The sequence below is a fragment of the Budorcas taxicolor genome, chromosome 9, assembly GCF_023091745.1.
Source record: "Budorcas taxicolor isolate Tak-1 chromosome 9, Takin1.1, whole genome shotgun sequence".
NCBI classification, from domain to species: Eukaryota; Metazoa; Chordata; class Mammalia; order Artiodactyla; family Bovidae; genus Budorcas; species Budorcas taxicolor.
In genome coordinates, this window is record NC_068918.1 from 40,917,618 (window position 1) to 40,934,585 (window position 16,968).

The following is a 16,968-nucleotide window of genomic DNA, read 5'->3' on the forward strand; positions in this document are numbered from 1 at the left end:
TCTTTGCTACCCCATAGACTATAGCCCACCAAGCTCTTCCATCCCTGGAATTCTCCAGGCAAGAATGCTGGAGTGGATAGCTATTCCCTTCTCTGGGGGTCTTCCTGACCCAGGGATCAAACCAGGGTCTCCTGCATTGCAGGTAGATTCTTTATCGTCTGAGCTACCAGGGAACCCCCATAAATTATAATTAAATATTATGTTTAATTTTAAATCTTCTTCAATAGACATGATTGTTTCCATAGGATTTCTAGAACCAAAGCACTTGTTGCTATAATTCGTACAAGTCAATTAATGTATTTTAAAACCTGATACAATATTTTTAGTGAGTTTTGAACAGGGTAATATACCAAATGAATATTTTAACTCAGTTAATGCATAGAAGACCTATATCATTTCTCAGTGATAATTTATGTCAGAGACTCCTGCAGTATAAAAGAAAAATTTTATGCAATGGGTGAGTTGAGGATGAGGCCTAAATGGATCCCTTATCATAGGTAAAAATAATCAAATTACCCTGCTAAAGAGGTTTTTCTATGCGTTTTATTTTTTTCTTATTGGATTATAGTAGTTATAACTGTTAAATATCATTTTTTAAACATTTAACTAAAGGAACCTTTGATCTTTCTTACTTTTACATACATTGCCAGACTCTTCTGAGGACTCAGTTTTCTGCCTTAGTGAATTGGCTATTAAATTATTAGAGAACTCTGTAGTAGGCATAAGAGATAGCATCCCTTGTCTTAAAATACTCTCTCTCTTGTTTTCTGGTATTGTAGAAGCATGCCATAATCCATCAATATTTTCTGTGCTGCATGCCACATTACAAAACACCTCTTGTCCTCTTTTTTATAGATGTGCTCCAGATGATGGGGCGTGCTGGGAGGCCTCAGTTTGATGACCAAGGCAAAGCTGTAATTCTGGTTCATGACATAAAGAAAGACTTTTACAAAAAGTTTCTTTATGAACCTTTCCCAGTAGAATCAAGGTAAATTTTGCTGTGAATTAATTTAAATGGATTATGTCTTAGCAGGTTGATGTTATTGTGCTTACATTTTATTAGGTAAAAATCAGTAAAACTTGTAGTTCAGAAGAATTATTTGAAGTGAAACAATACATTTATCACAACAGAACGACATTAAATTATAATTTTCACTAAAAAACAAAGCTGTTTAAAAGAAGCAGTGAAGTACTTTGTTCAGTCATGTTGACTCTGGAGCCAGAACACTTAGGTTCATATCTGAGGTCTCCACCACTTATTTGCTGTCATCCCTTTGACAAAATGGACAATGCAAAGAAATAGAGGAAAACAATAGAATGGGAAAGACTAGAGATTGCTCAGGAAAATTAGAGATACCAAGGGAACATTTCATGCAAAGATGGGCACAATAAAGGACAGAAACCGTGTGGACCTAACAGAAACAGAAGATATTGAGAAGAGGTGGCAAGAATATACAGAAGAACTATACAAAAAAAGATCTTAATGATGGCAGAAACCAGAGGAACTAAAGAGCCTCTTGATGAAAGTGAAAGAGGTGAGTGGAAAACCTGGCTTAAAACTCAGCATTCAAAAATTAAGATCATTGCATCCAGTCCCATCACTTCATGGCAAATAGATGGGGAAACAATGAAAACAGTGACAGACTTTATTTTCTTGGGCTCTAAAATCACTGCAGATGGTGACTGCAGCCATGAAATTAAAAGACGCTTGCTCCTTGGAAGAAAAGCTATGACGAACCTAGATTACATATTAAAAGCAGAGACATTACTTTGCTGACAAAGGTCCATCTAGTCAAAGCTATAGTTTTTCCAGTAGTCATGTATGGATGTGAGAGTTGGGCCATAAAGAAGGCTGAGGGCCAAAAAATTAATGTTTTTGAACTGTGGCATTGGAGAAGAGTCTTGGGAGTCACTTGGACTGCAAGAAGATCAAACCAGTTAATCCTAAAGGAAAACAGTCCTGAATATTCATTGAAGGGACTGATGCTGAAGCTCCAGTACTTTCACTACATGATGTGAACAGCCGACTCATTGCCAAAGACCCTGATGCTGGGAAAGACTGAAGGCAGGAGGAGAAGAGGATGACACATGGTTGGACGGCATCACCGACTCAATGGACATTAGTTTGATCAAGCTCTGGGAGATGGTGAAGGACAGGAAAGTCTGGTGTGTTGCAGTCCATGGGATCACAAAGAGTCAGACATAACTGAGCGACTGAACAACTTTGACAAAGTCTTTGCCCATTTCTCAGCAAAAAATAATCTTTTCTCTGTCAGATTTGTACGTTTTCATTCTTAACATATATCACTTGCTACTTTTTATCACTGTCTTCTTAATATACTGAACTTCATTTACCATATTCTAAATGCAAAGGATAAAACACATTTCTCATTTATACTGTAAACAGTTATTGAGATTTTTTTACTGTGTTAGAATTTCTACTAATGTTCACTTTCTTAATTTGGAAAAGATAAAAATATTTAATATGTGGGAGATAGCTTATCCTGTGCTAAGAGAAAATTTATGACCATAAATATATATTTTAAAAGAAAGAGGGAAAATGAATTATCTGAATATCCATCTCAAGAATTTGAAAAAAATTAGCAAATTGAACTCAAAGGAGAAGATAGAAACATAAGAAAGAATTAATGAATTAAGACCGAATATACATTAGAAAAAAATATCAGCAAAGCCGAAAGTTTATCGATAATATTGATAAACCTTTAGTCTGGTCAAGAAGAAAGAGAGAAGGAACAACACGATATCAGGGATCAAAAGATATGAAAAAAATTTAAATAATAAAATATTTGAAAAAATTTATGCAGATTTTTAAATTTTATATCAAATGGTGAAATTCTTTTTAAAAAAACCTTACTAAAACTGACACAAAAAGAAATAGAAAATTTAAATAGTCTATCTATCAAAGCAATTATATCTGAAATTTAAATCATTCCACAAAGAAATTTTCTGATCCAAGCATTTCACTAGTGAATTCTTTACAACATTTAAGGAAGAAATTGAACATGAACTCTTTTCTGCTCTATAGTAGTAGAAAAGATAGGAATATCTGCCAACTTACTTTATGAGATTAGAATAACCTTAATACCAAAACCTGATAAATTTACCAGAAGGGAAGGTAACAGAGCTGTGTCTCTCATGAATATAAATGTAGAAATCCTATATAAAACTTCAAATCAAATCTAGTAATGTATAGAAAGAGAACATATTACAGCTAATTACAATATAAGTGCAAAGGCTTATTACTTGAAAATACCTGAATATAATTCACTGTATTAGCAGGAAAAACATGAGAAAAATTATATGATTATCTCAGATATTTTAAAAAGTGTTTGATGAAATTCCACACCCATTCATAATAAGAACTGTTAGCCAACAAATATATAGGGAAATGTTCTTAATCTGATAGAGTATCTACTAAAAATCTACCTCAGATACCATGGTCAAGGGTTCAATATTAAATGCTTTCTCTTAGAGATAGAAAATTATACAGGGATGTTGCTTTCACCACTGCCGGTAATTAAGCATTGTGCTAGAGACCTAAGCCAGTACATTAAGGTAAAGAAAAGCGAAAATACTTTTTGAGCAAGAGGAGTGAATAAAAAACACAAAGAAAAGATTTCTGAGGCAGTGGGAATGCTTGATCTTGGCATTGGTTACACAGATGTGTTCACATTGTGAATATTACTTGAGTTGTATGTATATAGTTTATGTAATTTTTTCTGTGTATACTTCAGTAAAAAATGGATTAAAAATTTAAATATGCACATTTGATGTAATATTTTATCTTCTATAAAATATATATACAGGAGTTATATATTAACTTCTCTATTAATGGGCATTCAGAGTTTCTAGTTTTCTCTCTTACATATATTGCTGCAGTAAAGGGTTTTGCTTCCCTATCCTAAATTTTGAAAGTTTCCCTAACAGGTGATAATGAAAAAGTGAAATTGCTGGGTCATAGTGATTGTTCACATAGATAATATTGCCAAATTGCCCTCCAAATTAACTATACAGATTTACACTCTGCCACTGATGACTGGAGAGGAGTATAGCAACTTTTTTTCATTCAGTTTATTATGACCTTTTCCTCATATCCTTAAAAACATCCTTGTGGAAGCTGTTTTTAATACTACATATTGTTCCATGTATCATAATTTACGTGTTTTTATCCTTTATTGGACAGTACTTCCCTTTTTTGTATTTTATATAAGAAACTGAAATGACCACTTTGTTGTTCCAATATTTCAGTGCATCTGATCATCGCTATATTCCACAACACCTAGTATCTTTATCTCATATGACTGAACTTAATATTCACTGAATTAGTGAAGGGAATATCCTTGCACCAACATAACTATCCCCCATTTCCTACCAACTCCTCTATCGTCTGCCTCAGTGTTATTCCGTACTTACTCCAATGCCCTAGAAGAAAATTCTGCTCTCCAAGGCGTGTCATCTCTTGTCTCCTCTCACGCTGGTTCTCATCTTCTTGTAAAAGTTACTAGCTCCCTTCCTATCAGCCTGTGTTTATTTGCACCCAGCAATTCATTTCACCAAACTTATATACAAAGTATATAAATTACAGGAAACACATTTGTCCTATATCTTGGAACATCAAATTCGAGTCTAGACTATGTGTTCAAGTGTTTTTCATTTAATTTTCATGTATGTTTCCCATGTCTTATTCACTCTGTAGTTTATTAGGAGTGCTGTCTGACCATTTAAATGCAGAGATTGCTGGTGGTACAATAACATCTAAGCAAGACGCAATGGATTATATTACCTGGACTTACTTTTTCCGTCGTCTTATCATGAACCCCAGGTGAGCAGAGGACTATTATTTATCTTTATCGTTCTTCTCTAAAGATCCTTTTTGTATTTAAAACACCACCTGTCTGTGGAGGACCCAAAATATTTCACTCCATCTGCTCTCCATCAAGTAGAGTCTCATTTCTCCACCAACCTTCTGAATGTTGCCACATGGACTTCCTACCATCATTTCAAATTCAGCATGCCTAAAACTGAATTAATCATATCTAAAAATTTGGCTCAAATCTCACTTTCTTGATCAGAAATTAAATATATTGTTTTGGAAATGGAAAGTAGATATGGTTTACTTAGTAGACATAGGATAAGTGGTGACATTTGAACAAAGATTTGAAAGAGGTGAGAAGGTTGACCACATAAATATCTAGTGAACAGCATTTCAGGCCAGGGGGACAGGAGAGGTTCTAAGGCAGACATGTCTGGTGTGATGAAGGTGCAGCAAAAAGAATATATAGCTAAAGTGAAATAAGTGGGGTGTGTGGAGAGTAGTAGGAGATGAGGTTAGGGATTGTGGGTGGGTGGTCAGTGGTCTTACTAGTCTTATGAGGCCTTCGGCACCCATGTAAGAACTTTGATTTCTATTCTGGGTGAAATGAGAACATTTGTTGGTTTTTGATCAGAGGACTGACAGTATCTATCATATCATTAAGAAGGCCAATCATAATCATAAATGTTATAAATAATTTGAACTTCCCTGTTGAAATGTAGAAATTCTCAGATTTATTTTTTTAATATCACTAAAAAAATTTTTAAGCAATATTTCACATCAAGAGAAAGGGCCCAAATAAAGTTAACAATTTGCATATTTTACTTACCTGCTCTGCAGTTTTCTTTCTAATTGGCTCTAATATCTTTTTATTGTTGTCTGTGTTAAAAGCCCCTATCCACAAAGCCAGAGCAAAGAAAAGCACAGGAAATTGGTACACTTTTTCCACTTACTTTTAGATCTGGTAAAAGTTTTAAGAAGACTAAAATCATTGTCTCAAATGAAGAGCTTGTATTATGTGTAGTTCTAATATATACTTCATACTTCCTGTCATTCAGTGCCATAAATTGAGATTTGACTTTTCTTTGGGTGGGAGGGGCTTGTATACACACTTGTGTGCATGCAGGTATGTGTGACAAGGAGAAACTGAAGTTTATTTAAAAATTGAAAGAGCAAGCACCACTCCTGAAATACATATAGATAAATATCACCCAATTCTCCAACCCTCTTCATTTATTCATATTACTGTAAAGTGTCCACACCACACCACCACCCAAAATAAAATTTATGTTGAGAAAGATTTCAGTTCCTGGGTTGTTCTCTGTATGTCTATGTATATTTTTTATGTTTTGATATGCATGTGTGTGTGTATATGCAAATATATGTAAATACATATAAAGATATATATTTATAAGGTTAAATATGTAGATACAGACATATGTATACATTAGTTTGTTTAAATATATATAAACACATGTATTGGTGCATCATGAAATATAATATATTTCAATTGAGTTCTGAATTCAATTTGTATGTTCAATTTTACTCTCTGTTTTCCCCTGAGAAAGCTTCTAAATATTTCTAGGGGAAAAAAATGTTGTGGTAGTTTCAGCTGTCCCTGTAACCACTTCCATTATTTGTGTCATTATTACTGCTGCATAATCTGAACATAAAAAAGCATGGTGCTGTAACAAATGACTTCTCAGTACTGACAGTTATAGCAGCAGCATTTCTATACTGATGAAAAATTTCCCAGCGAGATCTCTGGCCGGGTTTACATAAACCAAACAGGAAATGACTGCCACTATTCACATTAAATCCAGACTGTTTGGTGTGACTTTATCTATGTTTTACATTACAATAAAATCTCTCTTTTTCAACTGGTAAACTTTCATTCTTTTTAAGGTTGGAAAAGATAACGAGGTTTCATGTGAGGTATTCTTGTTTATCTTTTGATAAGATCTTTTAAAGTTAATTTTTTTAAGCTTGTTTTACTTTTTGATTCCTTAAATGTAATCAACTTTGTAAAATTTTATGATAGGGAGAGGTTTGTTTAAACTTTTTCCCAGCGGACTGCTAATAGAAGTAGCCTGTCTAGCCCATGTGCTAGATGCTGTCAGTATCAAACTGCCTTTGACTTTCACACCTCTCAGGGGACTAGTAATTGTTGTGTTCAAACAGCCTGTAATTGTGATCCCGCTGGCTTTCTCAGTACGCTTCTGGCTATTAGAATCATTAAACAACTCAGCACCTGTTAACAGCATTGTAAATATTCAACCCTGCTTGTGTGCAGGTTGAGTCCAATATAGAGAAATCTTACAGAGCTCAGCCTCGTAAATTACAGCCTCTGACAAGTCAATTATTGTGAAACTGGGTTTCTCTGTGAAATAAATGAAATACCATGCTGACAAAAAAGGTAGGCTGTCTGTTTAGAGCAGAGAGAAGATAATGACTTGATGATTCAATGCAGTGAGCATGAAACTACATTGTATCCTTTATCCATAATTAAACAGTTGTATAATATTTCTGTTTTAATAACCAATAAATTATAAATTTTCTACTGTGGTGAGTGCAACATGAAAACAAACCTTTTTACTTAGCAGTTGCATGCTTTTTCAAGCTGGTAAAGTGATTATTAAAATTAATATGTAATTTTTAAGCTAAATGCTTATAATTATTTAGGCTAGAAATTGCATGGTTACTAAACGTTCACGTGTTAAAAACAAAGGCCATATAATGCTACTAATGAAGATTATGTAAATATAAGCTCCATCCTTTATTCACAAAAGTGTGTCAGAATATACTCTCTGTCAAAATTTTATGGGATCTAAAAAATGGATATGAAAATTTTTATATAACCTTAGAATCTCAATTCAAATATTAACAAAAAGTAATAATACTTGGTATAGATCAGTGAAGTCATCACTAGCAAAATTATATGCATTTTACTATTTGTGTTGGCTGCATAGGAGAAAAGTGTTTTTACTATTATATTCAACAATGTAATATTTAAACTATTACTCTCTGTTTTTAAAGTTGTCACTTTTAAAAAATAAAGTTAATCACTTACATATGCCAGAATATCTGAAGAAAACAATTTTAGGGATTTTGAAAATTCTTGATAACCCCCATATGTAGTAAGGATAAAAGTTTCAATATTGAATGTATTGAATGTCAGTTCAATTACTTAAATTGAATTTTTCATTTCTCTTATACAGGTCAATAATGTTGATGAGCATGTTGGAAAAATACAACTATATTAAGAAATTTATCAATGGAAGTTTTTAAAGTTATTCTGCTCCAAAAATGCTATTAGTTTTTAGCAAGTTAGATTATGAATAATATTTTACTGTAGTCATTAGATAATTTGTTGGAGTCTCAGAGTCATGATTTTACTTAATTTTTTTTGAAACTCATTATAAATGTTTAAAACATGTTTATCCTGACTCTACTTTATCTGAATAAAAGCCACAAAGTAGTTTAAAATATTTTCCAATAGATTTGAATAAACAAACTTCAGATGGGATTTTAGCCCATCACAATATATCATAAATACATGAAATAGTGAATAAAATAAATAATTTTAAAAGAATCATTTTTAGAGAAAAGTTTTTATCATTAATCGTTTTAAGTATTATTTTTAAGTGTACCAAATTCATTAAAAATTAATTAAAATTAAAATTCATTAAAGCATAATATGTGGTAAAGTTGACATTCCAGTTATCTTTATATGGGAATGTCTGTGATTATCTGTAGCAGCAACCATGAGATGTTTTTTGTTTTCTAATAGCCTAATAAACTTATAGATGAAATGGAATCACAACTTTTCATTTTTCATGGTAATATTATTTTCACAATGTCTTCTTTCTGTAATTTTAATTGCATAAAGAATAGCTTGATTTGTGTTCTGCAAATAGTACTACTTATTCAGTGTCCTGGACACATTTTCGCTAGTTTTTGTCCAGTTAGATATAATTTTATCAATGTTGTATTAGTCCAGACAGCTGACAATAGTATTGGAAAATTTATAGGCCTAGCAAGCCAAAAGAATGTGAAATATAAAGTAAGCACTTACATTGCACAAAGTCTGGCTGATAAATTTCATTTGTTGGGAAAAATATAAAAGAGAAAAAAAATTGTTAATAATTTGAAACAGCTTTGGGGATCTGTCTCTTTTATGGAACCTTGAATGTCCAGAATTTTTATTTTTACCTCTAATGCAGTATAAATTATTCTGACTATATGCTTCTCAGTCATAATTCAGAATAAAGGAAGTATTTTGTAATGGTTTCTAATACTGGTTTTTCACCTTCACATATGGCTGGTTACATTTTGGTTAAATTAACAACAGCACTGATCTAGCTGGTGTTTATCTGTTCATTGATAAATATTGCTTCATTTGGGATTATGAAAAGAACTTTTCCAGGAAAGGCAATAATTTGTCTACAGACTAAAATTTAAACTATTTCTCTTTTATAAGAAAATCCTTAGCATTTAATTATGATTTAAATAAATAACCTATTATTAATCCACACTCAACGGAAACTCTTATATTTGAGGGTACCTAAATATTTGGGCTAACTTCTCTTTCTAATGAAAATATATTCTGCCATGATTTAAATCCGGCTTTTTGTGTTTTTAAATAAATTTTTATAGTATTGACCCCAACTATTTCCCTTGGAAGACAGAAAATCACCATACTTGGCAGGCCTTAAGGCCTCTCCCATTTGAGATTGTTAACACTTTCTTCCCCAGGCTCTGACTATCCCCTTCCTGCTGCGGCTGCTGCTAAGTCGCTTCAGTGCAGTCCGACTCTGTGCGACCCCTTCCTAGTCCTATACAGATGTTAGACCTTCTTGTTGGTGTTTCAGTATTGACAGTCTGTTCTCTGAGGCTTGTGTCCTTGATTTGGATGGAGGTAGGGCATGTAATTCACGCTGACTAGGGAACGGGATTCACCCAGCAGGAATTAGCGGTCTGCCATGACTGTGGGGATGGTCCCTCACCTCTTGGATCTTTTCCCAGGCACAGATTCCTAGTAATCTTAGGGATTTGCCAAAAACCTCTTGGAGTTACAGGGAGGAGCATTAAGGTGAATTGCATGTCCTGAAATTTTTATGTAGAAGGTATATAGAGCTGAACCTGTATGTTTTCTGTATAGATAAGCATAGTTAGAATGCTTTTTTATTAGCCTGAAGATGTTCCTTCTAATCTTTAGAATATTCCTTAAGGGAACAACAATTGACCAAATTTCCTAAAAGAACGTATCTACTACCCAAATCAATAGTTATTTGAGTTTTTTAATGTTACTCCGGATGAGTTTTACATATAAAAGGGAATTATATGTTTATATGTAATAAGCTTCTTGCCGCTTCTGAATCTAGTACATAGATTTAGTTTGCTGTAGATGCATAAACTGAAATAGTTTTAATGCTGGAAAATTAGTGTCTTTTTAATGTGTTGCTGAATTTTAACTGCTTGTCCTTCATATTTTGAATGTATTGCCATTCTTCATCAGTATCAATAAACTCCAGTATGAGGATTTTATCTGTAAGGTAGAAATGACAATTGCAGTTGCTTTATTTCTTTGATTTGCTACAAATGGATTTTTTTTTTTAATTCTGAAAAGAGCAAAGTGAAATTGAAGTGACAGTTTTAACAGGAAATATTTTGAAACAAATAATGACCTTGCTTGTTTTCTAGCTACTACAATTTGAGTGATGTGAGCCATGATTCTGTGAACAAGTTTCTGTCCAATCTGGTTGAGAAGTCCCTGGTTGAATTGGAACATTCCTATTGTATTGAAATTGGAGAGGTAAGACTGGGTCATATACATTCCAACTGAAAAGATTGCCCAGCTTCCTAACAATAGGGCTTTTGCTAATGATAGTCAAAAACTGTAATGAAATGTTGCAATAGCAACATGCAGTATGAATTATTAATATTATGAATATATTTATTGTACTTTCTATTTACATTTCTTTATCTTTCTTCTTAAATAGGATAATCGGAGCATTGAGCCTCTGACATATGGCCGCATTGCCTCTTATTACTATTTGAAGCACCAAACAGTTAAAATGTTCAAGGAGCGTTTAAAACCTGAATGTGGGACTGAAGAATTGCTTTCAATTCTAAGTGTGAGTTTCATATTATTGCATTGTTTTTCATATAAAGGGATTATATTTTATATATGTTATACCTTCTCTTTTAATTTGAGTCTTAAAATGTTGCCTTCTAGTTCCTCTTGAGATTTGGCAGAAACTTTATGAAGTTTGTTGCTCTGTCAAACAAGATCACTACAAACCAATATATCTGGGCCAAATTCTCCATGGATAAGATGACCATGTAATTTATCATCCAAATTTGAGTCAGCCTGAGAATGGAATCTGGCACTATTAATATTTAAGCCAGGATAATAGTTATAAACTGGGCTGTCCTCAACAGCCAGGTGATTACCCTATCCTTCAGTGTAATAAGCTTTGTGAATTATAGTTGAAAGCTTTTCTTATTGCTTTTTTGAGGAATTCTGTGGAATCCATGATATTGCTGAAGTTTTTAAACATAAGGATCCACTTGATTAAGTTCTCTTAGAATTAATGCCAGAAAAGTTAACTCCTCCCATCCCCCCCTTTCAAGAAAAAAATATGAAGTCAGCTTTATCACATGGTAAAAAATTATACTCTGCTTATTTTGTTTTTTTGCCAGGAATCTGTGAACTAAATTTAATACTGAAGTTAAAATTACTATTAGTGGTATCTACTTCACTTCTTTCCTGCATATTATTTATGTATTTTTTTTTCTTTGTTGACTTTATGTATAATAATTTACCATAAAACTTTGCTGGCATATTAGTTGGGATCCAGGAGATAGTGAAGGATAGGGAAACCTGGCGTGCTGCAGGTCATGCAGTCACAAAGAGTTGGACACACCTTAGTGGTTGAACAGCAGCAGCAAATATTGTATTTTACCCCTCAGGTATGTTGGTACTTTTTTAAAACATTAAGACCCCTTGGACTATAATGTCTTTAAGGCTCTTCTCTTATAAAGTCACCGAGTCTGCTGTAGTTCACTTACTTATTAGCTTTTTTCCTACCTTTCATATTGCTTTATCATTCTCAGTAGACGTCAGTGTCCTCACAATTTTCCAATGTTTCAGCGTTTTCCCTTTGAGAAACTAGTGTATAGCTTTCTTTGTGTTACAGAGCCACACACAATGTAATGAGTCAGAAAATATTTGTTAACGAATTGATGGATGGGTGGATGGATCCTGTATAAATCAGTTTCCTATTGTTTGCGCTATAGAAATGAGAGGAGGATTAAAGTATATGAGACAGCTATCAAAAAATTATTTTTTGTCAAATTAACTCATTTCTGAGATAAGAATATTTTTTAATTAAGAATTTCTTTTAGATTTCTAAGAATGAGATTTTTTTTATCATTTTCTAGACAGATTCATAAAAACAAGATTAGGGGAAAGACAGTAAAATAATGATTAATTTCAGCCAGCATGTTAAACTAGTATCTGTTGGATTTAAGAATATAATGTGTCTTTCATATTTACCTACATTGATGTATTTGCCTAATTTAGTATTTAAAAGTGCTTGGAAACACATAATAATAGATAACACCTTTGAGCACTTTTCATGTGCCAGACACTATTCTAAGAACTTCACATTGATAAACATTTAATCCTAACAGCAGTCACTAATTTGAAATTGATAAAATCTCATTATTATTCATGCTTTAAGGACTAACCAATTTGTCCAAGGTCGCACATCCAGTGAGTAGTTTGCAGTCTAGCACCTTAGTATAAGCTCTTAACCACTACCCTGTCCTGCCTCTCCTGCGTGCGTGTGCGTGTGTGTGTGTGTGTGTGTGTGCGTGCGTGTGTGTGTGTGTGTGTGTGTTCGTCTCTCTCTCTCACACACACCCAGAGTGAGGTGGAAAATGCTGAGGTGGGAGGTCTAAAGTATATCATGTTAAGACTAGGTACATATTGTTTCCATAAAGGTTTGTGAATACCATATACCTCTTACATTCTGTATCCTCTTCCACCCACGATTTGTGCAGGCAGGCTTAGTTGCTTCAGTTGTATCCACCAGTTTGCGACCACATGGACTGTAGCCTGCCAGATTTCTCTGTCTAGGGGATTCTTCAGGCAAGAATACTGGAGTGGGTTGACATGCCCTCCTCCAGGAGATCTTCCTGATCCAGGGATCAAACCACCTACTACCACAAATGTATATAGTACCAAGGGAATTCAATCATTTTTCTCTTTTGTCTTGTACATAAAAAGATATTGATCAAAACAAGTGGTCTGTTCACATCCTTTCAGCATCCTTTTTCTTTCCAGTATCACACTGCCTAAAAAGACGTATGCTAATCTCCTGGTATAGCTTTATTAAAATAGAGTCAACTCTTTTGTGAATAATAAGGAAAACAAATCATCTGCAAATGTATTTAAAGTAAACTACAGTATATTTACGTAGATGTTGTTCAGCAAACCCCCTTAATGATCTCCACAGCAACAATGATATAATGTCTTCATCCTATGGTGTTTGATCCAGGAAACTCTCAGCTTCTGCTCGGTAGTATCTAACTAAGTCTGTAATATTTAAGTGAGCCCTCTTTTTGAGTGAAGATGTTGGGGCGTCAGGAGTGTAGGACTCAAATGTAGGAAAAGGAGATCTGTAGGTACTGCTTTTTTGCTAACTTCTTGTTTAGAAACTATTCTCTATGTATACGAGAACATAAGTATAACAGAGAAACATTAAATAATAAATCAGGATTGTGTCTGAAGTAATTATAATGCAATTTCTAGAAATCATTCTTTCAATGAGAAGTGTTTTTAAATATTATTCTGTGGCCACACGTGAGATTCCTAAGTGAGTCTCAACATAGTTTCATTATCATCTCTGCTCTCACTTCCAAAACTGCATATTAAATCTCCTTGTGGTTTTGAAACAAGGAGAAAGAAGTGGTCAAGCGGAGCTATAGAGGAGAGTATGACAAACACAGGAAGGCAAAGAAAAACAGCGTGTGTGAAAGTCCTCTTGTCTACCAGCACTGTTTTTGTTTTTATAGTGTTTAAAATGTCACCTTATGTTTTTGAACAACACAGTATTGTAATTTATTTGCTGTCAGCATCTTCTTTTACTTAGATACCGTCACTAATGTTTCTAAAGTCATTTTCAAACTTTTTTATTTTTAAAATTTAATTATTTTTAAGAGGAATTTTTAGTATTCCTGAAAAGATCACAACTGAAAAGCTTCTATTCTCTTGGGCATTACTTTGAATTCACTGTAATATTTTCATCAGTTTAACTTTGGTAGTGCATAAAGTTTTCGCCTTTTTTAGGCTACATATTGTATTTAACTTTCGGTTAAATTACATGCAGAAATTATGTTCATTAAGATTTTTATTTTAGGTGTTCTAATTATGTTCCAATGTGATTATTGTTTGTGCAGAGAAAACAAACTAGAAGGTATCCATAGAATGAAAAAAGAATATTAAAACATTCATTGACTTTTACCAGGCATTTAAAAACACATGAACCCTGATATCTCAGTCGGTAAAATATCCGCCTGCAATGCAGGAGACCCTGGTTCGATTCCTGGGTCAAGAAGATCTTCTGGAGAAGGAATAGGCTGCCCACTCCAGTATTCTTGAACTTCCCTTGTGGCTCAGCTGGTAAAGAATCTACCTGCAATGCAGGAGACCTGGTTCGATCCCTGGGTTGGGAAGATCCCTGGGTTGGGAAGATCCCCTGGAGAAGGGAAAGACTACCCACTCCACTATTCTGGCCTGGAGAATTCCATGGACTGTATAGGTCATGGGGTTGCAAAGAGTTGAACATGACTGAGCAACTTTCATTTCTGGAGAAGGGAATGGCAATCCACTCCAGTATTCTTGCCTAGAGAATTCCACAGACAGAGGAGCCTGGCGGGCTGCAGTCCATGGGATCGCAAAGGGTCAGATATGACTGAGCAACTACATTTTCACGCTTTCACAATTTTATTGCCAATAGTTTTTCTTTCAAAACTAAAAAGAGAAAGCCATAGAATCAGATCATCTCATGGTATGCTTCCTTTCACAGTGTTTTTGGCCCCTAAAATTTCCCTCTACCAGTGTTCCATACCAAAATGTTGTCAGGTTTGGTTTTAAAAAATGCCTAACATTTAGGTACATGTGTACCCTGTCTTCTGAATTCTGTCCTTTTTGTCCTTTCCTCTGTCAGTAGGCTGGTTAGGATCAGCCTGGTATTTTGTAGAATAGCATTTAGTATACTGACAATATCACCCTTTTGACAAAGGATGAGTTTAAAGATGAAAACTAAACTCTTCCAAATAGTAGAGCTAGGCTAAATGAAATTAAATATTTTAAGCATGTGATGAAGTATGTATAATTTGGATGTTTATCTTTAATATTTTACTCTATTCAAGTCCATATTAAATTCCACCAGTCACATTTCTACCCACAGACTATATACTGATTCATCAAAAAAATACTTACTTTATGCCGATAATGTATAAGGCTCTTTCTAGGGGCATGGGATAGAATAGTGAACATTAGTGACAAACTCTGTGTATGTGTGTCTTAATGCACAGATAAACTATGGGCATGGAAATAAACTATGATAGACTTAGGTGTTGCTCCTGACTGAGGTCCCCAGCACAATGTGATACTCCAAGAATCACAGCAAAATATTGTCCACCATGAAAAAGAGTCTCTAAAAACAAAATAGGATACAGTATTCTTCCTTCAAGTTAATCTCTCCTGTGCATAAGATTTGCTATATACATTTCTGCTGGCCACACATCAAAAGAACATCATGGATAAAGTTTGAATGGGCCCAGGAGAGCTGCTCCAATGATGGAAAGTATATGATTGGAGCATTTCAGTCTAAAGAGGTAAAGGCTTTGAATCAGTTAACAAATATTAAAATCATGAACTGTAAGAATAGATTGTGAACACAGATAACTTTCATAATTAATAGGAAGCTCCATCTGATCTTGCAGGTAATAAACTCAGAGAATTTATTACTTCACTTGACAAATATAATGTAGGCCAAAAATCTATAGATTCAAAAAGGATTAGAAGATATTTACAAATGATAAAACTACTAACAGAACTAAAAGAGAAGATGGAATTTTGCATATCATATTTGGTATGGTAGATGCTGATCATTCTATTTTAGAACAGAAGAGGCAAGGATGAGGCTTTGATAAAAATGTATCATCTGTATGGTATTTTTCTCTGGGTTCACCAGATACTTGGACTATTTTTTATCCTTCAGAATATAGGGGGGAAATGAGGTGGTATTTGTATCTCTGAATCTGACAGTCTGTTACACACTCAAGAACTAATTCCTGTTAATTATAACTTTATTAAATATAAATCTTTTGTTTTAGTCAACACCTAAAAAGAAAACACACTCCCACTAAAGTTTTTTTCTCTACTAACACCTCTTTTGAAAATCCCATTTTCACCTATCTTCTTCCTAAGAAATTGAGCTGTTTTCTGGCTTACATTTTTAGATGTCACTGTCTTTTTTTTTTTGTCTTTAAATGATAGTAAAATATTCTGTAAAGAGTAAAGATAGTAAAAATAGTAAAATAATCTAGGTGTAAAACTGAAGATTATATTGAGACTATTTCTCTTCACTTATTCTATGATAGCAACCCCATTTATTTGAATCTTGTCTTCTCAATATATTCATTAAACAATTATACCAACTACCTTTTATGAAGTGCCTACAACATGCCAGGCATTTAATATACATTATTTATAATACTCAGACACTTCGTGGTAAATGTTAATATTATGTAGAGAATGCTACTGATGTTTGATGAGGATATTTCAAATTTCCCCAGGTTTTATATGAAGTAGCTGTTTAGAACTCTTTTCCCTGCTCCTTACTTCCTCTCTTAGACATAATTTATCCTTATTCTATGATTTAATTCCAACTGTAAAAAAATTTTAAGTACTGCAATGTGATGGTAGATACTTTTTAAAAGTCAGTTAAGAAGCAGAATTACTTTTAAAATTATGTGTGACCTTGTAACGTAGACTTATAGGTTTTAAATGCAGATGTTAATTACTGGCAAAATAATTATTTCAACATTCCTTATTG

General features: G+C 33.6%; 1 protein-coding gene across 1 annotated transcript in view; it reads left to right on the forward strand.

Moving 5' to 3' along the window:
- Positions 1-16,968, forward strand: part of ASCC3 (activating signal cointegrator 1 complex subunit 3) — a 315,102-nt gene that overhangs the window by 232,504 nt on the left and 65,630 nt on the right. The window contains exons 32-35 of the mRNA XM_052645754.1: positions 856-988; positions 4,718-4,843; positions 10,538-10,649; positions 10,837-10,971. Of these exons, the coding sequence (XP_052501714.1) occupies positions 856-988; positions 4,718-4,843; positions 10,538-10,649; positions 10,837-10,971 (506 nt within the window). The remainder of the gene's footprint in view (positions 1-855; positions 989-4,717; positions 4,844-10,537; positions 10,650-10,836; positions 10,972-16,968) is intronic.